Source organism: Budorcas taxicolor, chromosome 1 (genome assembly GCF_023091745.1).
Source record: "Budorcas taxicolor isolate Tak-1 chromosome 1, Takin1.1, whole genome shotgun sequence".
NCBI lineage: Eukaryota > Metazoa > Chordata > Mammalia > Artiodactyla > Bovidae > Budorcas > Budorcas taxicolor.
The window spans coordinates 215,664,617-215,690,342 of NC_068910.1; the positions used below are offsets into that span (position 1 = coordinate 215,664,617).

At 41.3% G+C, this 25,726-nt stretch overlaps 1 protein-coding gene across 4 annotated transcripts in view; it reads left to right on the forward strand.

Annotated features, from left to right (window-relative positions):
• PIK3R4 (phosphoinositide-3-kinase regulatory subunit 4) overlaps positions 1-25,726 on the forward strand; it is a 328,716-nt gene that overhangs the window by 258,908 nt on the left and 44,082 nt on the right. For 3 of the 4 annotated variants that reach the window (XM_052646163.1, XM_052646153.1, XM_052646171.1), the window contains exons 3-7: positions 2,207-2,340; positions 3,487-4,069; positions 13,488-13,622; positions 16,041-16,262; positions 24,196-24,369. In XM_052646163.1, coding sequence (XP_052502123.1) covers positions 2,207-2,340; positions 3,487-4,069; positions 13,488-13,622; positions 16,041-16,262; positions 24,196-24,369 — 1,248 coding nt within the window. The remainder of the gene's footprint in view (positions 1-2,206; positions 2,341-3,486; positions 4,070-13,487; positions 13,623-16,040; positions 16,263-24,195; positions 24,370-25,726) is intronic. The other variant, XM_052646181.1, reaches the window with a different exon arrangement.

Here is a 25,726-nt window from a genome sequence, read left to right on the forward strand (position 1 = left end):
TGTAGGATTTTTATATCAGGGATATTAATGTTTAGTTTTCTTTAATTATGATCCTTTTGTCTAGTTTGCTACTAGGGTAAGATTGGCCTCATAGAATAACTTGGAAAGTGTTTCTCCTCCTCTGTGTTTTGTTAGGATTTGTTAAGCATGGCTGTTAATTATTTTAATGTTTGGCAGAATTCACTTGTTTAGCTGGCTTAGGTTTCTCTTTGTGGGAGATTTTTAATTACTAATCCCATCACTCTTTAAGGTCTATTCAGATTTTCTTTGAAGTCACCTTTGGTCATCTTTATCTTTTTAGGAATCTGTCCATTTCATTTAGTCTGTCTTAATTTTTGGCAGGCATACATTTGTTTAAATTATTCCCTTAAAATTCTTTTTATTTCTGTGAGGTAGGTAGTCATGTCCCCTTTTTCCTACCTGATTTTAGTAGTTTGAGTCATCTCACTAAAAGTTTGTCAGTTGTGTTGAGATTTTCAGTGCACAAGCTTTTGGTTTTGGTAACATTCTCTAGTGTATTTTATAGCTTATTGCATAAATTTTCTCTCCAGTTTCTGGTTTTCCTCTCCTTCTTTTCCCTTTGGTTTTAGTTTGTTTCTCAAGGTTAAGATTAAGTTATTGTTTTGAGCTCTTTTGCAAGTTAGGTGTTTATTGTTTACATCTTCTCCAAATGCTGCCTTGGTTGCATCCCATACGTTTTTGTGTATTGCTTTCATTTTCATGTATCTCAAAGTATTTCGTAAGTTTTCTTGATCATTGGTTATTTATGAATACATTGTTTCATTCTACATATTTGTGAATTTTTCAGATTTCTGATACTGATTTATTTCATTCCATTGTGTTTGAAGGACATAATTTCTATGATTTCAGTCCTTTAAAACTCCTGAAGCTTGTTTTATGGTCCAGCATATGGTTTCATCTGAGAGTGTGCCACATGTACTTGAGAAGAATTTTGTATTCTGTTAGATGGAGCGAGTGTTCCTTTGATATCCGTTAGATCTAGTTGATGGTATTGTTTAGTTCTTCTGTTTTCTTTTTGCTTTGGTGTTCTTAATAGCCATTTTTAGTTTTTTTTTTAAATTATAAAACTTGATACTATATGAATAGAAATTAAGAAATTTATTGAGTGTTTATTATATATCAGGAACTGTCTTAGTTGCTAGAGATTTTTTAGTGAACAAAATAGACAAAAATCCCTATGGAGTTTACATTCTCGTGGGTATATGGATAGTAAAGAAATACATGCATAAAATATAAAATGTGGTGTTTGGTGCTGTTGGGAGAGGATTGTGCTACATGTTGAGGGTGGGGTAGTTGTGTTGGGGGGCTTGCAGTTTTCAACTGGGCAGTCACGAAGTGCCACACTGCTAAGATGAGATTTGATTCAAGACCTGAAAGAGGTTTAGGTGTAAATCATGAAGATTCTCGATGGAGTCACACCCCAGGCAGAGGGACTGGCACATGCAAAGCTGTGGCTCAGGTTGTTCAAAAATCTTCTTCAAACTTGTTAAATGTGTGTCAGATAATGATTCAGTGAAACTGCTCTGTCTTTTTGGGAATGTAGATACTTTATTTCTTGTTTGAAGCTTATTTAAGTGCGCTATGAAGGGTATCTCTTTTCCCCCTTTAATCTTACAACCACACTTCTTAGCACTTCCCATTTTATAATTGTGTTTGTTTGCTGGTTTACTTTCTCTCTTCTAGAATAAGAGCTTCCTGAGGGCAGAGATTTTATTTGTTTCGTGCACTGTTAAAGTCTAGTGTGTGGAAGGCACCTGATAACTCTTTGTTTAATGGTTAGTGAGCGAGTTGTCAGACATGACTTCTCAGTAGTTTCTTATGAACTTAATGTCTATAAATTCATAATAAAAACTCTTATTATGACTTTCAATCTATCCTTGTATCTCTTAATATATGTGTATATATAATGCATGTGTATACATTTGTTTTAAACTAGAGAACAAGGAAGTAATTTGATTTGATTTAATTTTTTTAAGGAGAAAAATTAAGTCGGCCTTTTTTAACTTCATTCTTTTGTAAACTGATGATTCGCTGGTAGACATTTTTTCTACCTTGCTTGATTGTAGTTGTATGTTCCATTAAAGAAGTTATGTATCTTGAGTTTCATGAATTCCCTGAATTTTGATTTGTATTAAGGGTCTGTTGCCTTTCAGTTTTAATGGAATGATTTCCTGCTGTTTTCCAGGTTGTGTGATCGCCGAGCTTTTTACAGAAGGCGTGCCTCTGTTTGATCTCTCTCAACTGTTGGCCTATAGAAACGGGCAGTTTTTCCCTGAGCAGGTGCTGAGTAAAATTGAAGATCGCAGTATAAGAGAATTGGTAACTGCTGCAAATATTTACCATAATGTTTTGAATAGAATTATATTCTTCCTTCGGTATTAGTTCTCTGGAAGGTTTTGAATTTGGGACAAGCACTAAAGCCCCATAGACTAATAGAAGCCTCCTATCGTTTTTAGTTTGTTAGGCAGAAATGTATAATTTTCCCCCCTTCTTAGACATAGAGCTCATTTGACTTTATATTACAAACACACACACACATACACACACACCCCTTTCCATTAGAATCCTAACTCTGCTTTGGACAGATTTGGAAGGAAATAAGGAGGTGCTTGGGCATTAGAGAGGTTGTCCAAGATAGAGCTTGCTGGTAAGTAATAAAGAGGATAAATATGTAAAATGAGGAGACAGGAGAATCAGCTTGAGTGTAGTACAGCAGTATAGGGGCATTTCATATAGAAGCAGCTGGCTTTGTAGACCTCCCTTGACTCTGAGGGCAATTCTGGCAGGGGAGCTGTTGAATCACCCGTTACTATAGCAGATCAGATGTGAGGAATGCTGGGAGGTCATGTCAGCCGTATATATCCACACTGCTGTTTGAGGGGACTTTTTTTATGGCATTTACTACAGTAACTGATGCATCTGATGATGACTGTGAGCCACTGAAAGGTTATGGTATATTTAAAATATTCTTTAGGAAGGTAGGGAACCCTGCATTTTGATTTCTTTTAAAAATGGCAAATATTAAAAAGTAAGATGCTCCAGAGGAAGCCAGTTTAGCTCACATCCAGTGAACAGTAGACTGCCTTTAGGAGCTGGCATACCTGTCTGTTCTCGGGGTGGTGCCCATTATCATGTTGGCTAAGGAACTTTATGAATTTGGGCCTACCTTTTCTTAGCTGTAGAAGGAATGAATTTGACTGCTTTTAAAGACTTGATCCTCTTTATGTGTCTGGACCATCTAGAGTACATTACTACGTGATTTCCTCTTGCTTTATAGGGTGATGGGAGAGTCACATTTTACTCAGTAGTCAGGTTCTGAAAGTGGTTTGAAAAGTGAAGATTGGAAAGAGTCAGTATGACCTCAGAATCCCTTTAAATCACGTGTAAGTTGGTGTTGTAGCTTTGGTCTGATTTAATTTGCTTTTCTCAAATCTGTGTTTTACTCCCATTTTCCCCTTGGTGTAGGTAACTCAGATGATTCACCGTGAACCAGATAAACGTTTAGAGGCAGAAGATTACTTAAAGCAGCAACGTGGCAATGCCTTTCCTGAAATATTCTATACTTTTCTTCAGCCCTATATGGCCCAGTTTGCCAAAGAAACATTTCTTTCTGCAGATGAGCGTATTCTGGTTATAAGGAAGGATTTGGACAACATCATTCACAATCTGTGTGGACACGATCTGCTGGAGAAAGCAGATGGAGAGCCCAAGGAGAATGGGCTGGTTATCTTGGTGTCAGTTATAACATCCTGCCTGCAGACCCTGAAGTACTGCGACTCCAAGCTTGCCGCTTTGGAACTTATTCTCCATTTGGCCCCAAGATTAAGTGTAGAAATTCTTTTGGATCGTATTACACCTTACCTTTTGCATTTCAGCAATGACTCTGTTCCCAGAGTAAGGGCCGAAGCCTTGAGGACATTGACTAAAGTTCTTGCTCTGGTGAAGGAGGTTCCTCGCAACGATGTCAACATTTACCCAGAGTACATCCTGCCAGGCATAGCCCACTTGGCCCAGGATGACGCCACAATCGTCAGGCTAGCCTATGCTGGTAAGAGCTTATTATCCCAGTAAATGACCACTGACATCCTGAAGTTAGTGACTGTAATACCTCTTGTTTCTCTGATATTTGGAAATTCCAAAGATAACCTTGAACTTTGGTCCTTGAATTATTTGTGTACATTTTGGTATACTTTATAGCTGATCTGTTCCTGAAACTCAAGCTTTGTGTGTACTCTGATTATTTGAAGTGATCAGAATTATTAAGTAAAAATACATAGCACAGAATTTTATGATTGTACTGGGAGTAGTCATCTCACATGCTAGTAAAGTAATGCTCAAAATTCTCTAAGCCAGATTTCAGTAATACGTGAACCGTGAACTCCCTGATGTTCAAGCTGGTTTTAGAAAAGGCAGAGGAACCAGAGATCAAATTGCCAACATCCGCTGGATCATGGAAAAAGCAAGAAAGTTCCAGAAAAACATGTATTTCTGCTTGATTGACTATCCCAAAGCCTTTGACTGTGTGGATCACAAGAAACTGTGGAAAATTCTGAAAGAGATGGGAATACCAGACCACCTAACCTGCCTCTTGAGAAATCTGTATGCAGGCCAGGAAGCAACAGTTAGAACGGGACATGGAACAACAGACTGGTTCCAAATAGGAAAAGGAGTACGTTAAGGCTGTATATTGTCACCCTGCTTATTTAACTTTTATGCAGAGTACATCATGAGAAACGCTGGGCTGGAAGAAGAACAAGCTGGAATCAAGATTGCCGGGGGAAATATCAAACACCTCAGATATGCAGATGACACCACCCTTCTGGCAGAAAGTGAAGAGGAGCTAAAAAGCCTCTTGATGAAAGCAAAAGAGGAGAGCGAAAAAGTTGGCTTAAAGCTCAACATTCAGAAAACGAAGATCATGGCATCTGGTCCCATCACTTCATGGGAAACAGATGGGGAAACAGTAGAAACAGTGTCAGACTTTTTTGGGGGGGGCTGGAAAATCACTGCAGATGGTGACTGTAGCCATGAAATTAAAAGACGCTTACTCCTTGGAAGAAAAGTTATGACCAACCCAGATAGTATATTCAAAAGCAGAGACATTACTTTGCCGACTAAGGTCCGTCTAGTCAAGGCTATGGTTTTTCCTGTGGTCATGTATGGATGTGAGAGTTGGACTGTGAAGAAGGCTGAGCGCCAAAGAATTGATGCTTTTGAACTGTGGTGTTGGAGAAAACTCTTGAGGGTCCCTTGGACTGCAAGGAGATCCAACTAGTCCATTCTGAAGGAGATCAGCCCTTGGATTTCTTTGGAAGGAATGATGCTAAAGTTGAAACTCCAGTACTTTGGACACCTCATGCGAAGAGTTGACTCATTGGAAAAGACTGATGCTGGGAGGGACTGGGGGCAGGAGGAGAAGGGGACGACCCAGGATGAGATGGCTGGATGGCATCACGGACTGGATGGACGTGAGTCTGAGTGAACTCCGGGAGATGGTGATGGACAGAGAGGCGTGGCATGCTGCGATTCATGGGGTCTCAAAGATTCGGACACGACTGAGCAACTGAACTGAACTGAACTGGGAGTATTAACATTAATTTGGAGTACGAGGTTTACAAGTATGTGCTTCTGATCTAGTGTCTTTAGACCTTTCTGAAGTTTCTCTGAACAGATATGTTTGCTTGAATATTAGTATTAGGGTATAACAGTCTATTGCTGTTGAAAAAAATTAATTTTCCTCGGTAGTTTGGTGTTGAAAGGTCCTAACCTGTTAGGTTACTGAATTTGAAGGTGCTTTCAGTTACTATGGGAAATAGATGGGGCAACAGTGGAAACAGTGTCAGATTTTATTTTTTTGCTCTCCAAAATCACTGCAGATGGTGACTGCAGCCATGAAATTACAAGATGCTTACTCCTTGGAAGAAAAGTTATGACCAACCTAGATAGTATATTCAAAAGCAGAGCCATTACTTTTCCGCCTAAGGTCCGTCAAGTCAAGGCTATGGTTTTTCCAGTAGTCATATATGGATGTGAGAGTCGGACTGTGAAGAAGGCTGAGCGCCGAAAAATTGATGCTTTTGAACTGTGGTGTTGGAGAAGACTCTTGAGACTCCCTTGGACTGCAAGGAGATCCAACTAGTCCATTCTGAAGGAGATCAGCCCTGGGATTTCTTTGGAAGGAATGATGCTAAAGCTGAAACTCCAGTACTTTGGCCACCTCATGCTAAGAGTTGACTCATTGGAAGAGACTTTGATGCTGGGAGGGACTGGGGGCAGGAGGAGAAGGGGACGACCGAGGATGAAGTGGCTGGATGGCATCACTGACTTGATGGACGTGAGTCTGAGTGAACTCTGGAAGTTGGTGATGGACAGGGAGGCCTGGCGTGCTGGGATTCATGGGTTCGCAAAGAGACACGACTGAGTGACTGAACTGAACTGAACTCAGTTACTATGATGCTTAGGAAGTGTGGCTTCTTTGTGGTGAAGTGCGTGTGTTACAGTAACACATCTACCGGTTTTTACAAATATTTATAATTCTCATAAAATCAAGTGATACAGACTTGTATTTTTAGCTCCCCAAATTAATGTTGAATGCTTATTTCTGCATGGAAAATGTCATTGAAATATTCACATAATTCCATGATTTCTTTCTAAAATATAATCTGATGGAAATTTGGAATTCCGAAGTCTTTGTAAATAGTATGTGACTTATGTGTAGTGATGATAATGTCTCTTTCTTTGAAAGACACTTGCTTATTATTAATTCATTATTTTATGATATGCTTGTTATTTTAATGGAGTATGAGAAATGATCTTTGGACTCTGTCTTTACAGCTACACACATCCACAGGGTGATCTGTGCTTGTTGGCTTTTTAAAAAATATTTATCCATCTGCCTATTGATGGTTTCTGATTTCCATAGTTGTATAGGTATAAATTTTAGGCTTAGGACATTCAGGATTTATTTAAAGAGATATCCAGGTTTCTTATTTGAAAGAAAGCATGTTTATAATTCACTTGGTAAAGAGAAATACAGTTGACCCTTGAACAATGTTGGGCTTAGCGATACTGACCCTCCACACGGTTGAAAATCCTCTTATAATTTTTAGTTGGCCCTCCATCCATGGTTCTGCGTCTGTGGATTTCAGCCAGCCATGGATTATGTGATACTGTAATTTAATATTGAATTTTTATTAATATCATTTAGTAATATAAAATATTTAATATTATTTAATATTTATATTAAAGACCAGGAGCTGACTGTGGCTCATATCATGAAATCCTTATTACCAAATTCAGACTTAAATTGAAGAAAGCAGGGAAAACACTAGACCATTCAGGTATTACCTAAATCAAATCCCTTATGATTATACAATGGAAGTGAGAAATAGATTTAAGGGCCTAGATCTGATAGAGTGCCTGATGAAGTATGGAATGAGATTCTTGACATTGTACAGGAGATAGGGATCAAGACCATTCCCATGGAAAAGAAATGCAAAAAAGCAAAATGGCTGTCTGGGGAGGCCTTACAAATAGCTCTGAAAAGAAGCGAAGTGAAAAGCAAAGGAGAAAAGGAAAGATATGCATCTGAATGCAGAGTTCCAAAGAATAGCAAGAAGAGATAAGAAAACCTTCTTCAGCGATCAATGCAAAGAAATAGAGGAAAAGAACAGAATGGGAAAGACTAGAGATCTCTTCAAGAAAATTAGAGATTCCAAGGGAACATTTCATGCAAGATGGGCTCAATAAAGGACAGAAATGGTATGGACCTAAAACAGAAGCAGAAGATATTAAGAAGAGGTGGCAAGAATACACAGAAGAACTGTACAAAAAAGATCTTCACGACCCAGATAATCATGATGATGTGATCACTCACCTAGAGCCAGACATCCTGGAATGTGAAGTCAAGTGGGCCTTAGCATCACCACGAACAAAGCTAGAGGAGGTGATGGGATTCCGATTGAGCTATTTCAAATCCTGAAAGATGATGCTATAAAAATGCTGCACTCAATAAGCCAGCAAATTTGGAAAACTCAGCAGTGGCCACAGGACTGGAAAATGTCAGTTTTCATTCCAATCCCAAAGAAAGGCAATGCCAAAGAATGCTCAAACTACCGCACAATTGCACTCATCTCACACGCTGGTAAAGTAATGCTCAAAACTGTCCAAGCCCGGCTTCAGTAATACGTGAACTGTGAAATTCCAGATATTCCAGCTGGTCTTAGAAAAGGCAGAGGAACCAGAGATCAAATTGCCAACATCCGCTGGATCATGGAAAAAGGAAGAGAGTTCCAGAAAAACATGTATTTCTGCTTTATTGACTATCCCAAAGCCTTTGACTGTGTGGATCACAAGAAACTGTGGAAAATTCTGAAAGAGATGGGAATACCAGACCACCTAACCTGCCTCTTGAGAAATCTGTATGCAGGCCAGGAAGCAACAGTTAGAACTGGACATGGAACAACAGACTGGTTCCAAATAGGAAAAGAAGTCCGTCAAGGCTGTATATTGTCACCTTGCTAATTTAACTTCTATGCAGAGTACATCATGAAAAATGCTGGACTGGAAGAAACACAAGCTGGAATGAAGATTGCCGGGAGAAATATCAAACACCTCAGATATGCAGATGACACCACCCTTATGGCAGAAAGTGAAGAGGAACTCAAAAGCCTCCTGATGAAAGTGAAAGAGGAGAGTGAAAAAGTTGGCTTAAAGTCCACATTCAGAAAACGAAGATCATGGCATCTGGTCCCATTACTTCATGGGAAATAGATGGGGAAACAGTAGTAGACTTTTTTTTCTTGGGCTTCACAATCACTGCAGATGGTGACTGCAGCCATGAAATTAAAAGATGCTTACTCCTTGGAAGAAAAGTTATGACCAACCTAGACAGCATATTCAAAAGTAGAGCCGTTACTTTTCCGCCTAAGGTCCATCTAGTCAAGGCTATGGTTTTTCCAGTAGTCATATATGGATGTGAGAGTCGGACTGTGAAGAAGGCTGAGCGCCGAAGAATTGATGCTTTTGAACTGTGGTGTTGGAGAAAACTCTTGAGAGTCCCTTGGACTGCAAGGAGATCCAGCCAGTCCATTCTGAAGGAGATCAGCCCTGGGATTTCTTTGGAAGGAATGATGCTAAAGTTGAAACTCCAGTACTTTGGCCACCTCATGCGAAGAGCTGACTCATTGGAAGAGACTCTGATGCTGGAAGGGATTGGGGGCAGGAGGAGAAGGGGACGACAGAGGATGAGATGGCTGGATGGCATCACGGACTCGATGGACGTGAGTCTGAGTGAACTCTGTGGGTTGGTGATGGACAAGGAGGCCTGGCGTGCTGCAATTCATGTCATCGTAAAGAGTTGGACACAACTGAGCGACTAAACTTAACTGAATGTTAATATTTCAATATAATATTGAAAAATTCAGGTGTTCAAGCATCAACTTAATTGCATTGAATCAAATTAAATGAAAAGGCTATGGTTTTTAAAATCAAGTTGTGTTTTTTAGACTATTATGAGCTATTTTTGCCCAGTCTGTCTTAGTCTTTCTCAGTTGTAGTGAATAGGTAAGATTCTGATGTGTAGGTATTATATTGATATATCATATTTACATTCATTTACTAGCAGTCATAGCATAAAAACTGTAGCGACTGTTTATTGAAAAATCTGCTTCTAGTAAGGGCATGTATTGCTTCTGGTTGGAAGGGTTAAATGTATAATATATAGAGATTCTGAAGTTGGTTCTGGATTCTTTATTTTTTTAAATTAATTAATTTACCTGAAGAATACTTCCTTTACAATATTGTGATGGCCTCTGCTGCACATCAGCATGAATCAGCCGCAGGTACTACCGCACAATTGCACTCATCTCACACGCTAGTAAAGTAAAGTAATGCTCAAAATTCTCCAAGCCAGGCCTCAGCATTATGTGAACTGTGAACTTCCTGCTGTTGATGCTGGTTTTAGAAAAGCCAGAGGAACAAGAGATCAAATTGCCAACGTCCGCTGGATCATGGAAAAAGCAAGAGAGTTCCAGAAAAACATCTATTTCTGCTTTATTGACTATGCCAAAGCCTTTGACTGTGTGGATCACAATAAACCGTGGAAAATTCTGAAAGAGATGGGAATACCAGACCACCTAACCTGCCTCTTGAGAAATCTGTATGCAGGTCAGGAAGCAACAGTTAGAACGGGACATGGAACAACAGACTGGTTCCATATAGGAAAAGGAGTCCGTCAAGGCTGTATATTGTCACCCTACGTATTTAACTTCTATGCAGAGTACATTATGAGAAACACGACTGGAAGAAACACAAGCTGGAATCAAGATTGCCGGGAGAAATATCAATAACCTCAGATATGCAGATGACCCTTATGGCAGAAAATGAAGAGGCACTAAAAAGCCTCTTGATGAAAGCAGAAGAGGAGAGTGAAAACATTGGTTTAAACTCCACATTCCGAAGATGAAGATCATGGCATCCGGTCCCATCACTCCATGGGAAATAGATGGGGAATCAGTGTCAGACTTTATTTTTTTGGGCTCCAGAATCCCTGCAGATGGTGACTGCAGTCATGAAATTAAAAGATGCTTACTCCTTGGAAGGAAAGTTATGACCAACCTAGATAGTATATTCAAAAGCAGAGATGTTACTTTGCCGACTAAGGTCCGTCTAGTCAAGGCTTTGGTTTTTCCAGTAGTCATGTATGGATGTGAGACTTGGACTGTGAAGAAAGCTGAGCGCCGAAGAATTGATGCTTCTGAACTGTGGTGTTGGAGAAGACTCTTGAGAGTCCCTTGGACTGCAAGGAGATCCAACCAGTCCATTCTGAAGGAGATCAACCCTGAGATTTCTTTGGAAGGAATGATGCTGAAGCTGAAGCTCCAGTACTTTGGCTACCTCATGCGAAGAGCTGACTCATTGGAAAAGACTGTGATGCTGGGAGGGACTGGGGGCGGGAGGAGAAGGGGACGACCGAGGATGAGATGGCTGGATGGCATCATGGACTCGATGGACGTGAGTCTGAGTGAACTCCGGGAGTTGGTGTTGGACAGTGAGGCCTGGTGTGCTGCGATTCATGGGGTCACAAAGAGTCGGACATGAGTGAGCGACTGAACTGAACTGATAACGTGTGTATGCCCATCCTGAACCCCCCTCCCGCCTCCCTCCGCACCCCATCCCTCTGGGTTGTCCCAGGGCAGCGGCTTTGGGTACCAGCCAGGCATTGGACTTGGCCTTGTCATCTGTTTCGCGTTTGGTAATGTACGTGTTTCCGTGCTGTTCTCTCAGATCATCCCACCCTCGCCTTCTCCCGCTGGTCAGAAGTCTGTTCTTTACGTCTGTGTCTCCTTTCCCGCCCTGCATGTAGGATCACTGGTGCCATCTGTCTAAATTCCGTATATATGCGTGTTAATATACGGTGTTTGTCTTTCTCTCCCTGACTTATTTCACTCTGTAGAACAGGCTTCAGTGGTTCTGGAGTTTAAGGTCTGTCTGGCTGTTGAAGCTGACACACCAGTCTTGAGCAGTAGGTATTAGAGTGTCTTCATTTCTCAGCTGAGGTGTTGGGGATGGGAGAGGCTGAGGCATAGCACCAGAGTGTACCAGGACTGGTTCTTTCTCAGTTCTCAGAGCTGCGGCTGTGGACCTGGATTTTGAGGCACCGTGCTTTTATCTGTCTGCTGGGTCTCAGGGTGAGAGGCCGTGGTGACCCAGAGTCAGTGCCAGAACCTTGCAGTGCCCCGTGCCACCCGGCCGTGGTGAGCCATGGCGTAAGCCTGAGAAGGCTGTGTTTTTAGATAGAGTCAGAAGTCTCTCTGAACTTGTATGGCTAAGTGTAAGTAAACCACACGTGTCAATAATGATAAATGTTTAAAAATTAAAATTTTCTTTTGTTGTGGTGTTTTTAAACTCAAGAGATGCTGGTATAGATTTGTATCTTGTGTCAATTGAACTGACAAGTGTGTTGTGGTTTATGAGCATAAATGGGGAGATAAGTAATAGATCTTTCCAGACTTGAGAAGTGCCCAAGAAAAGCAGAGGCTTTTCCTAATAAAGATATTTCCATTAACATGGGAGTATTCATCAGGAATCATCAGAGAATGGTATAGAATTCTCCTGTCTAATTTAGGGTGAGTAGGCGCTGCAAGGTATCAATACCTTGCTTGCAAGAGGTACATTTTTGTTCTATTCAGAAAAGTGTTGAACCTAGCAAGCATAGGGGGTAGGACTCCACGATGAAGGGAAGCACTGTATTTGGCAGACGAAAAAACGTCAGCTATGGTGGGATGCATCACTATTTCAGAGATGTTACAAAGTGAAGAAAAAGTGAGTCTTAGAATGACTAGAATAAGGTAGCTCCTGTTCAGTGCCACTGGCTGCTGAGAAGAGAAAGAGTGTGTCTTTGAGGGTATGGTCACATATTAAGCATGGGAGTGAGAGGGGAAGGGCAGAGGCAGGAATATGCAAGAATGGGAGGAGGAGGAAAGTGGAAGCCCAGAGCAGACAGAGTTAGCAGCAGGTGTGGCAGCAGCGCTAAGGAGCAGGTGTTTCCACAGCGGCCAGGAGTGGGGAATACTCTTAGACGATCAGAGAGAGAGAGGAGGCGGACCGCTGCCGCAGCAAGGCAGACAGCGTCACGCTGGTTCAGCAGGAACCCGCGGATCACGGTAAAGCAGGCCCTTAAGGGGTGATGCGCGTGGGTAGTGGTCCTCTGAGGTGGTCCTGACTCGGTTACTGAGGAAGCTGAGACTCAGGTTGGCTGACCAGTCATCTGGTGAGTGTCAAGGTCAAGGCGTGAGCCAGGACCGGGGTGATCCTAAAGGTCAGCTTTTTAATTCAATGTGAAATGTGTTTCTCTGGTAGCCTACTGCGTGTCTCTTACTCAGTATGATGCTGTTGAAAAGATAGGTCTTTGTGGAAGAATTAAGCTGTTTTTTTTTGCGTCAAATGATTTGAGTGCTGTCTTTTGGTTATTTGGTATTTTTTCCAGTTTTACTGAGATGTCATTAACATACCTCACTGTATAGTTTTAAGATGTAGAGCATAATGGCTTGGATTTACATACATTGTGAAGTGATTACTATAGTTTAGTTAGCACCCATCATCTTACAAAGATAAAATACAAAACAATGAAAAACTGCTGTTTCCATATAATGAGAACTCTTAGGATTTACTCCAGAACTTTCATATATGCCATACAGCAGTGTTAACTGTAGTTACCATGTTGTACATTTCTGTATTTTTAAAAGAAGTTTATGTTTCATGATTAAAACGGGTAGTTTGGGTCTAGTTGTAGATGATGAGATTAGTCACTAAAAGTCAGATTAGGTTAAGTGCTAAATTGGAAAGTCTTGCTTTTCTTTAGTTTTATGATTATTATTTATATGTATTAAGATTTAGGGAAGACAAGTTATAAGCATTGTACAAATTTATGGTTATAATTATTACAAATTTTCTCCCTTTTATAGAAAACATAGCTCTGCTGGCAGAAACAGCTTTGAGATTCCTGGAATTAGTACAGTTGAAAAATCTCAACGTGGAAAACGACCCAAATAGTGAAGAAATAGACGAAGTGACACATCCCAGCGGAAACTATGACACAGGTGGTGTGGCCTCCTCTTCCAAGCTCTCTGTTATTTAGGGTGAATGGCTGTTATTTAGAATGTGAACCTGCAGCAGAGTCTCTTTGATAATTCTAGTGTAAAATGAAAGAACACCAGATGTACGGAGGGAAGGAGTCCTGTGTTTGTTCTCTTCTGCTCTTTCTTATGCATTGTTATCTCGCCCCAAAATGACCAACCTGTCACCACAGATTCTAAGCTCAGTAGTTTTTCAGCCAGAATTGACTTGTGTCAACAGCAAAGCTAGCCAAATTATAAAATAATTATAGGATAAAAGGAAAAACATTAACCACACCATAGCTAAGGAATCTAAACCTTTCCTACTTATGTGAGTATATTCTGACATATACTCAGTCATAAACTGTTTATTTCATACTACCTATGATTCTTGTATCAAAACCCATACCTTTTATCATAAAAGAACAGTGTAACGGTGAACTATCCCTGGTCTAACCCTGGCTCAGGTTTCTCTACATCCAGACGGCTTTTTCACAGGCTTTTAGTTAATGTTTATTGTGTTGAATATTTGTAAGTGAAATAATATACTTAGATGTTTTCTAAGATATTTCTAGTTCAGAAAAACTAGAGAAATCTACTTTTCAGATGGGGAAACAGTGGAAACAGTGGCAGACTTTATTTTTTTGGACTCCAAAATCACTGCAGATGGTGACTGCAGGCATGAAATTAAAAGACACCTACTCCTTGGAAGGAAAGTTATAACCAACCTAGACAGCATATTAAAAAACAGAGACATTACTTTTTCAACAAAGGTCTGTCTAGTCAAGGCTATGGTTTTTCCAGTAGTCGTGTATGGATGTGAGAGTTGGACTATAAAGAAAGCTGAACGCCAAAGAATTGATGCTTTTGAAGTGTGGTGTTGGAGAAGACTCTTGAGAGTCCCTTGGACTGCAAGGAGATCCAACCAGTCCATTCTGAAGGAGATCAGCCCTGGGATTTCTTTGGAAGGAATGATGCTGAAGCTGAAATTCCAGTACTTTGGCCACCTCATGCGAAGAGTTGACTCATTGGAAAAGACCCTGATGCTGGGAGGGATTGGGGGCAGGAGGAGAAGGGGACGACCGAGGATGAGATGGCTGGATGGCATCAGTGACTCGATGGACATGAGTCTGAGTGAACTCGGGAGATGGTGATGGACAGGGAGGCCTGGCGTGCTGCGATTCATGGGGTTGCATGGAGTCGGATACGACTGAGCGACTGAACTGAGCTGCACTGAAGACAGTTGTAGTGTCTCATTTACTTTTTAAATGTATCATTTTATGCAACAAATATTTGGAATCGAGGACACCGGAAGAATTTTAAACTTAGAATGTATCAGAAAGGAAATTCTTCAAATTACTTGGAAAATAATACTGTTGTACATCCTATAAGCATATAATTGGACTGTGAATTTTTTTTAAATATATTTATCTGGCTTCATTGGACCTTAGTTGGGGCGCTCGGAATTTTCACTGTGTCATTGGGATCTCTGATGGTGGTGCAGGGGCTTGGTTGCTCCAGGGCATGTAGGATCTTAGTTCCCTGTCTAGGGTTCACACCCACGTCCCCTGCATTGCAAGGTGATTCTTAACCCCTGGACCACCAGGAAAGTCCTTGGATGTTTTAACTGATGAAGTTAGGCAATAAAACTTTGGGGGAGTTAATCTAAAGTTTTCCTTAACATGAATATAGAATTGTGTCTTTCAGACCACCTTTTCCCTTGACAGTGGCTGCCCCAGAAGTGGGCTTTGCCTTCATTCGTTTTGTCAGTCGATAACGGGTAAACATAAGCTTTGCACCAGGCAGTTTGTGTGCTTGCTGTGAGCATTCAGGGATGTGGTGGTAAGCGAGACAGAAAAGGTCCCTGCTCTCCTGAGGCTGTTTTAGTAAGGGGGAGACAGCCAACTGAGTAAATAAATGAGTGAAAGATGAAGGGTGGGTAGGAGACAGGATCAGAGAAGGTGATGGTGGCCAGATCATGTGAAGTCTTGTCCAGACTTGCAGTGTGTTTTCTGGCTTTCTGAACTGTAGCTAACCAACACCTGCGCCATCAGATTATATCCTGACCACTTTTAAGGAGCTTCATATCCTTACGTTGATCTTATTGGACAGTATCTCTCTGGTGCTTCCCCGTTGTTTTTCCTCTGAGCCTCATAAATGGAGCTCGTAAATAGTGAGGTAGTGGCCATGCTTGTACCATCTGCTATTACAGTGTTTTTCAATCCATGTTTCATTTTCCCAGCTAGCCTTCAATGCATTGCGTAGTGGAAAAGCTTAGTGATTGCAGGTTTTCAGTGGTGGCTTCTGTAATCATTCTGTTTCCTCCAAGGAGTGAGAAAGACTGGCTCTGTATGTTTGGAGGAAAGAAAGTTGGTCACATTTTTCTTTGTTTTCTTTTTTTAGAGCTCCAAGCCTTACATGAAATGGTCCAGCAGAAAGTTGTCACTTTGCTGAGTGACCCTGAAAATATCGTGAAACAAACGTTAATGGAAAACGGGATAACAAGGCTGTGTGTGTTCTTTGGACGCCAGAAAGCCAATGACGTTTTGCTGTCCCACATGATCACTTTCCTGAATGATAAAAATGATTGGCATCTGCGTGGAGCTTTTTTTGATAGTATAGTTGGTACGTTTTTGTTTGTTTTTATTTTTATTTTATTTTATTTTTTTAGAATGTTTGTTTTTAAATTGATCTTTAAGATTTGAATTATCTTCTCAAACAGGTAATTTCCATGCAGTACTACCAAATTTCGTTAATAAGGAAATGAATTCCTGGTATTTCTGTCTGTCTGCATGCTTTTGGGTGCTGGGAATGTCTTAGCTGATCAAGAGATTGAGACGCACATACAAAGGGATTCCGTGTGGTCATTAAAAAGTGTGTTCTGAAAGAATATTTAATGACCTGGGAAAGTACCATGAAGTATTACTAAAGTGACTGAACTCAGTTGAATATAGGTAATAATAACAAATGATATCTTTATTAAAAAGGCTGAATATACTAAGATGTGAACAGTGATGGTTTTTGGGGCTGAGATTATAGGTAATTGGGTTCTTTTTTTCATTTTTCCATATTTGTCAAATTTTCTATAGTAAACATGCATCACTTTTACAATCAGGAAATAACAGTATAATTATGATTGAAAATCAGTCTAATTAAAAAGGAAGCTTACAGGCTTCGCTTCTTGTAAAACCAAAACTTTGTGAGAAATCAGTCGACTTTTTTCCCCACTATTTTTTCAAAATGTTGCAATTCTTAATTTTCAGATTTATTTAAAGAAGAGAAATAATCTTGGATTTTATCTATGTATGAGTCCTGTTGTGTTTACATTCAGAATTAGAAAGAAATGAACTTATTTTGCGTAGATTAAGTCATGTTTTACACTAAGATTTAATATTTTTCATTTTGGAGTAATAACTGATTGTTTTCCAACTACTTATACTGACCTTTTCAATGTTAGATTTGGTTATTTATGAAATATGTGCTAAAGCTACATTGTTACAATTACCCGCTAACTCTTTATATATCATTTTACACATGATTGTAAAACTTGTCTATTAACTCAAAAAGCTTAAAAACTGTTCTGCACACTGGTCAGCTTTACAGGTATCCAGACTTTCTCATGTAGCAGAAGCTGTGGAGTTTATAGATTTTGATTTTCAGTAATCTGGGACAGTAACTGATAAAAGGTTTGCTGTTGGATATTTTTCCTAAAAAAATAAAAATAGGAAGGAAATTCATCTAGCAATAGTATTCCTGTTTCTGGAAATCTTACTGTGTAATGATGTAGAGAAAAGGATACTTCCTGCTTTTGAGAAGTCTTGAAATTACTGTTCTTGCTTCATTATAACTGGAGATTGCTGTACCTCCTCTTTTCAGACCTTTCTAGTTTGTTTTTAACTTCTGCATTAGTTTATGGATTCATCTCAGCCTTCCGTCTTGGACTCCAGCTAACTCAGCTCCTAGACAAAGCATCTTTGCTTCTCACCTCCCTCTGTCTGTCTTGCTTTCTCCTTTTAAGTAATCTCGTTTTTATTTCTTTTCTTTGGAAAAGATAGTTCATGAAACTTCATCTACTGGTCAGTTCACGTAGATTTTTTTAGAGACAAGATTGATTGATTGATTTTTTGGCTTATTTTTTGCACGGTCTGTGTTGTTGCACTTGGGCTTCTCTAGTTGCGGTGAGCGAGGACTTCTCTCGTCGTGGATTGTGGGCCTCTCATTGCCGTGGCTGCTTCTGTCGTGGAATGCAAGCTCCGGGCGCATGGCTTCAGCAGTTGCAATGTGCAGGCTCAGGAGTTGCGACTTGCAGGCTTTAGGGCGTGAGCTCAGTAGTTGTGGCGCACGGGCTTGTTTGCTGCAGAGCATGCGGGATCTTCCCCTACGAGGGGTGGAACCTGTGTCCCTTGTACTTACTGCAAGGTGGAGTTTTAACTTCTGGACCACCAGGGAAACCCCCATGTGTATTTTGAAACACGGCCTTTATGTTCTTTTTTCACTTTTAAAGTAATTTTCATTTCTTTTTTGTGTATAAAAGTTAATACATACTTGCTATAGAAAAATTGGACTTCCCAGATGGTACTAGTTACAAAGAAGCTGCCTGCCAATGCAGGAGACGTAAGAGATGTGGGTTTGATCCCTGAGTCACGATCCCCTGGAGGAGGGCCTGGCAACCCACTCCAGTATTCGTGCCTGGAGAATCCCCATGGACAGAAGAGCCTGGCAGCCTACAATCCACAGGGTTGCAAAGAGTGTGACATGACTTAGCACAGATGTAGAAAAATTGGAAGATCGAAAAACCTTAAAGAAAACCACTTTCTTCCGGTTCTCTAGCCCATGTACAGCCTCTGTTAATGTTTTGTTTGTTCCCTTCCTCTGGGTCATCCTTGCCTCCTCTTTCCACCCATCATCCCGTTTTGCCATATATGCTGTGAGGCACCGTTATGTACTGGCTAAGAGCGGCAGTGTTGTTTTATTTTTTAATTGAAGGGTCATTGCTTTACAGAATTTGTTGTTTTCTGTTGAACATCAACATGAATCAGCCATAGGTATACATATGTCCCCTTCCTCTTGAACCTCACTCCCGTCTCCCTCCCCACCCACCCCTCTAGGTTGACACAGAGCCCCTGTTTGAGTTCCCTGCATCGTACAGCGAATTCCCATTGGCTCCCTATTTACATATGGTAATGAACGTTTCCATGTTATTCTCTCCATGCATCTCACCCTCTCCCCCCGCCCCCCCATAAATCTGTTCTCTATGTCTGTTTCTCCATCACTGCCCTACAAATAAACTCATTGGTACCATCTTTCTAGATTCCATATGTATGCATTAGTAATTTATCTTTCTCTTTCTGACTTACTTCACTCTGTATAATAGGCTCTAGGTTCATCCACCTTATTAGAACTGACTCAATTGCATTCCTTTTTATGGCTGGGTAATATTCCATTATCACACTCACAGACACACCTACCCACCCACCCATACCCACCCACCCCCACACACACACCTACACACCCACCCACCCCCACCAACCTGCACCCACCCACCCCCACCAACCTGCACCCACCCACCCCCACCCACCTGCACCCACACCCACCCACACCCACCTGCACCCACACCCACCCGCACCCACCCGCCCGCCCACACCCGCACCCGCCCGCCCGCCCGCACCCGCCCCCGCCCCCGCCCACCCGCACCCGCCCACCCGCACCCGCCCACCCGCACCCGCACCCGCACCCGCACGCACCCGCCCACCCACACCCGCACCCGCGCACCCGCACCCGCACCCGCGCACCCGCACCCGCATCCGCACCCACCCGCACCCGCACCCGCACCCACCCGCACCCGCACCCGCACCCGCACCCACCCACCCGCACCCGCACCCGCACCCACCCGCACCCGCACCCGCACCCACCCACCCGCACCCGCACCCGCACCCGCACCCGCACCCGCACCCACCCGCACCCCCACCCGCACCCGCACCTGCACCCACCCACCCGCACCCACACCCGCACCCACACACACACACACACCCACCCACACACAGCTGCTTTATCCTTTCATCTATCGATGGACATCTAGATTGTTCTAGCTGTTGTAAATAGTGCTTCAGTGAACACTGGGGTACATGTGTCTTTTTTCAGTTGTGTTTCCTCAGGGTATATGCCCAGGAGTGAGATTCCCTCATCCTATGGTGGTTTTATTCCTAGTTTTTTAAAGAAATCTCCATACCGTCTTCCATGGTGGCTGTATCCATTTACATTCCCACCGACAGTGCAAGAGCGTTCCCTTTTCTCCACACCCTCTGCAGCATGTATTGTTTGTAGACTTCTTGGTGATGGCCATTCTGACCAGTGTGAGGTGATAGCTCATTGTAGTTTTGATTTGAGTTTCTTTAATAATCACTTAGTTGTGTCTGGCTGTTTGTGACTCTATGGACTGTAGCCCGCTAGACCCCTAAGTCTGTGGAATTCTCTAGGCAAGAATACTGGAGTGGGTTGCCAGTCCCTCCTCCAGGGGATTCTCCAGTCCAGGGATCAAACCTGGGTCTCCCGCCCTGTAGGCAGACTCCTCACCGTCTGAGCCTCCAGGGGTGATAATCAGTGATGCTGAGGTGTCTGCTCGTGTGATTGCTGGCCATCTGTATGGCTTCTTTGCAGAACTGCCTGTTTAGATCTTTTCCCACTTTTTGATTGGGTTGTTTGTTTTTCTGGTATTGACTTGTATGAGCTCCTTCTATGTTTTGGAAGTTAATCCTTTGTCAGTTGTTTCATCTGCTGTTATTTTCTCCCATTCTGAGCATTGTCTTTTCACCTTGCTTATAGCTTCCTTTGCTGTGCAAAAAGCTTTTAAGTTTATTTAGGTCCCGCATGTTTGTGTTTGTTTTTGTTTCCATTACTCTAGGAGGTGGGTCATAGAAGGATCTTGCTTTGATTCGGTTGCTCTTGAACACTTGCATCAAGTGTTTAAGAGCAGCCACTCTGGACACCAGATTGCTAGGTTCCAGCTCTGGCTTTGTCACCTACTGATTGTGGTTCTGGGGAAATCAGCTAATCTTCTGTGTGCCTCTGTTTCCTTGTCTGTAAAATGAGGATACTTTTATTCACTAACCCACTAGTTGTTTTGAAGATAAAATGAATTAACATATGTAATAATGCCTAGCACCTAAGTGCTCTGAATGTATTATATTATTTCTCAGTCCTCTTGTTTTTTAAACCTTTATCTAGTAATGTGTATATTCTGAACAGTATCTCATGTTATTAAAAATTCTTTAAAACCATAATAAGTAGAAATATTTTATTATAGTTTTACCAAAATGTAATGAACTGTTCTTTTGAATATTTAGATTGTTTTTACTTTGGTCAACATATATTATACCCATCTGTTCAGTTTAGTTGCTCAGTCTTGTCCAACTCTTGCAACCCCATGGATGGCAGCACGCCAGGCCTCCCTGTCCATCACCAAATCCCAGAGTTCACTCAAACTCGTGTCCGTTGAGTTGGTGACGTCATCCAACCATCTCATCCTCTGTCGTCCCCTTCTCCTCCCGCCTTCAATTGTACATCTAACCATTTACATGAATATTTTCTTCTGATTACTTTCCCAGGTTGGGAGGCAGAAATTTTAATTACTGAGTTAAATAATATGAGTATATTTTTAGAACTTGACGCATTTTGTAAGCTTTTCAGAGAGATAGTATCACTGTCTACGCTGGTGGGCATTGTTGAGTAGTACTGCACAGCCTTCCAGTGTGGAGTAGGCTGATTCAGTCAGTCTTTGTTGGTAGCTTAAAGTGATGACTTGTTTTGATGGATATTTATTTGCTTATCATTGAAGGTGAAGAAAATTCCTCATGTTGATTACTCGTTCATATTTCTTACTATGAATTTTTAATTTATTATTTTGGCCCTCATTTTATGATGGTGTTATGCTTTTCTGATAATCTTTTGAGCCTTTTATATCTACATTAAAAACAACATTTTATCACTTCTATGGCAAATAACCTTTTCTCAAGTAACTTGACTATTATTTTATATGTCGTTTAAAATAATTTTAGTCTTGTCAACTTACTTGATCTTTTCCTTCTTGATTTTTTTTTTTTACTTTTGCACTTAAATCTTATTCCATTTCAGAATTAGGTTAATTATACGTTGGGTGCATGTCGTTTTTTTTTGTATTAAAGCTTTAGTTTTTTTACATAGACGTAAGAATCCCGCCTGCAATGCAGGAGGCCTGGATTCGATCTCTGGGTTGGGAAGATCCCCTGGAGGAGGGCATGGTGACCCACTCTAGTATTCTTACCTGGAGAATCCCATGGACAGAGGAGCCTGGCGGGCTGCAGTCCAAGGGGTTGCAGAGAGTCGGATACAAGTGAGTGACTAAGCACAGCACAGCATGAACTGCTTAATTAATCTTTATTTGGGGCTGTGGTTTGAGGTGAAATCTAAATTTTTCTCAGGAATGTAACTAGTTTTCCCAACACCACTTACTAAACATTTCCTTTATTTTCCATTTATTTGTGAAGCTTCTATTAACGTCTGTTGCATACATATATCTTTTAGGGTCCCTTTTTTAGGTATCCTATTCCACTGATTTTTGTTTTCACTTCTCTATTCAATATTATACTCTTTATAGTTATATTTTAATTATTATATATTTATAAGCAACTTTAGTATCTGGTAGAATAAGCTCCCCGAATGTCAGTCTTTTCCAAAATATTTTGAGCTATATTAGTTATACATTTTATTTTGTAAAGTTTCTAAATAGAATTCACTGGAACTTTAGTGTTTTTTCATTAACTACAGAAAAAAATTCTAAAATTCTTTCTTAATTATAAGGGAAATATGCTTTTGCAAATTACTCAAACTATAAGAAGTGATGTATGAAAGGCAGTAATGAAAGGCAGTAGTTGCACTTTGCAGAGGCACGCACTTTGGTGTGTGGTTTTGGTTTGATGTCTTCAGGAGACTGTTGCTATCTTATATAGTATTTTCACATAGTTCTTTCTAGGAGTATCAGTTTTATACTTTATCTCTTGACTTTTTCCTGTGCCAGATGAAGAGTTACCTCACTCATGTCATAATCTGATCCCCCTTGTCCTCTCTGTTTTGAGGTGTTGATCACTGTGTTTGCAGTGGTTGTTTTTAGATTGTTGTTTTTGTAACTTTTAAGTAATTCACTTGTTTCTTAATTGGCCTTCTGATTTGGACTGCAAAGAATTTTGTGTTTCCCTCCTTCCTCCTTCACTTCCTTCATTCCTTTTTTATCTTTTTCTTTCTTTCTCCTTCTTCTGTTGGTTGATAATTCAACTAACAATTGCATTTTTATGGTTGATAATCTTTAAATTCTGTTCTGTAATCATAATGAAGTCTCTTCTGCTTGTATAGACTAATTCTGAAAATTCAAAATAATTTACGTGAGTGTGTCAATTTTATTGACTTTAGCGCCAAGTAGTGGGCTGTACTTATAATTGCTTCACTACAGTTCTGATGCCATGACTGTTCTCACTTGATGAGAATGTCTGTAGCGTCAAGGTCAATGGATTCTTTTTTCTATCCTCTGTAAACAACTAAATACATAGTACATTGTAATTAATTTCATTTTTGCAAACTGACTTTCTTGAACAGTTTTGTTTTTTCACCCTGGAGTTTGAGTTTTTTGTTTTCCTTTTAGAGAGAAAATATACCTCCTTCACTCTGTCTATAATATCTAGCTTCTTTCTTACTAGTTTTACCTATTGCTTGTAATCTCTTCCATTTTTCTTCTTAATAACATTTTTGAAGTTGATTGACTTCTAGTTTTAATTTGGGCTGATTGATTTCTAGCTCTACTAGGTTTTATCCTTTTCCCCCCTTGAATTCTTGCTTTATATTTACCATTTTATGTTTCTACATTTTCCTCATTTTGTTGGCAAACATCCTCAAGAAACTCTCTTAGAATGTTTGCATGGGAGGTAACCACGTGTAGTTCTTGCATGTCTCACGCTGACTCACTTTTGTTTCCTCATTTTATGGACAGTCTGGGTTTGCAGTTCCTTCCATAATCTCGAGGATCTTGCCCTGTCGTGTTCTGGCCTGCAGGGGTGCTGAGATGATGGTCAGATGCCCGTCTGATTCTGCTTCCTTTTTAGGGGATCTGTGTTTTCCCTTCTGTAAGCTTACAGGATCTTTTTCCCCTTGGTGTCACAGAATTTCTTGATGATGGGCATTGGTGTGGGTCTTTTTTATTTATTGTGCTGAGTAGGAAATGCAGTGTCTCTCCATGGGTTATTGCTTAATATATTTGGCTTTTGATTCGTTTTATTCCCTGGTGGCTCAGTGGTAAAGAATCTGCCTGCAGTGCAGGAGACCCAGGTTTGATCCCTGGTCGGGAAGATCCCCTGGAGAAGGGAATGGTAACCCACTCCAGTATTCTTGCCTGGAGGATTCCATGGATAGGGGAGCCTGACAGGCTACAGTCCATGGGGTCACAAAGAGTTGAGGACACGACTGGGCAACTAACACTTTGATGACATTTGTACTTTCAGGTATTAAAAAAATCATGGTTGCTTCTCTTTTTCAGGTGTCGCTGCCTATGTTGGCTGGCAGAGCTCCTCAATTCTCAAACCCCTGCTGCAACAAGGTCTTAGTGATGCTGAGGAATTTGTTATTGTGAAAGCTCTTAACGCCCTTACCTGTATGTGTCAATTAGGGCTGCTGCAAAAACCTCATGTCTACGAGTTTGCCAGTGATATTGGTAAGTTTTTGCTTGTTAAAATTAGGATGGGAAACTGAGGGAGTGGTAAGAGAAACATGGGCTTCCCTGGGGGCTCACATGGTGAAGAGTCTGCCTGCAGTGCAGGAGGCCTGAGTCCCATCACTGGGTTGGGAAGATCCCCTGGGAAAGGGAATGACTGCAACTGATTGATAGCATTGTGAAAAATCTAGTGTCGGATTTTCAGCTCTTTCGTCTCGTGTGTGTGTATGTGTGCACAAGTGTGCACACCCTCATGCATGCTTATGCCGGCATGCGTGTTGTTTGTGAGTGACATGCAGGCCACTCACAGGAGCATTGGTTCTCCAGCCCAGGCTGGGAAGTACACCTTTGTTTTAATCTGTAGTTAAGTCTTGGTGATCCTTGAAAGATGGAGATTTTTTTTTTTTTAAGACAGTGTAGGTAAAGTCTTTAACTGCTCTGAAGAGTTAGCTTATGTTTTTGGACACTTGATTATTAGAGACTGTATGTGAGAGACTGTCTATGACTTCTGTCATTACACGGATCACCGGTTAAACACTTGTAGTATTGCCATTACTACTGTTAGTAATTTTATTAACCAATGAAAGGATTAATTCCTTGACCTTTATAATAGTTAACCTATGTTTTCCTGCGGGGAAGCCTGCCCGCACCTCGTCCACCTCGGCGGGCTCCTCGCAGTCACAAGAGCTGAGCCCCATGTGGGGCTCCAGAAGACCTCAGAAGCTGCCTTCTGACCCTTTGGGTGGGATGGTCACTGAAGGGGGTGGTCCTTCTCGGGTGCTGGTGCCATTCCGCTTTCTCAGAAGCGTCCTTGCTCACTGACAGAGTGATGAGCGCAAGCTTTCTTTCTTGCATTTTAGTCTCTTTAGTTAAGTGTCCCTTCTGTTCATTAATTTCATTCCTGAGCTCACTGGACTGCCTCTGAGTTTTCCTGTGGCTTTTTGAGTGTCCTCATGACAGCTGTCTGGAGTTCTCTGTCAGATCCCTGTACTCAGTGGCTTTAGTTTCTGGAGAATTTTCCTTTCCTTTTTGTGGCACAATCTTCCTGCTATTCTTCAAGGTGCTTGATGAGGGTGTTTCTCTTCTTGTGCCTTTGAAATAGTGAAGGCTTCTTGATTCTGGTTCAGCAGGCTGGAAGTTAGCAGTCTTTCTCTGTTGGCCGTTAGGTGGCACTATAGCCTAACTTTTAAAGTTCATTTGTGCGTGCTGCCTTTGGTTGTCTTGAGGAGCCTGAGGCGCCCACCCTCTGCTGCCTGGGTTAGGGCTGTCTCCCTGTACCCTCACGGCTGCTCCCCGAGCCGCTGGTGGTGGTGTGCCTTGTGCTGCCACTGTTGCTAGCATCGTTGCCCGGGCACCA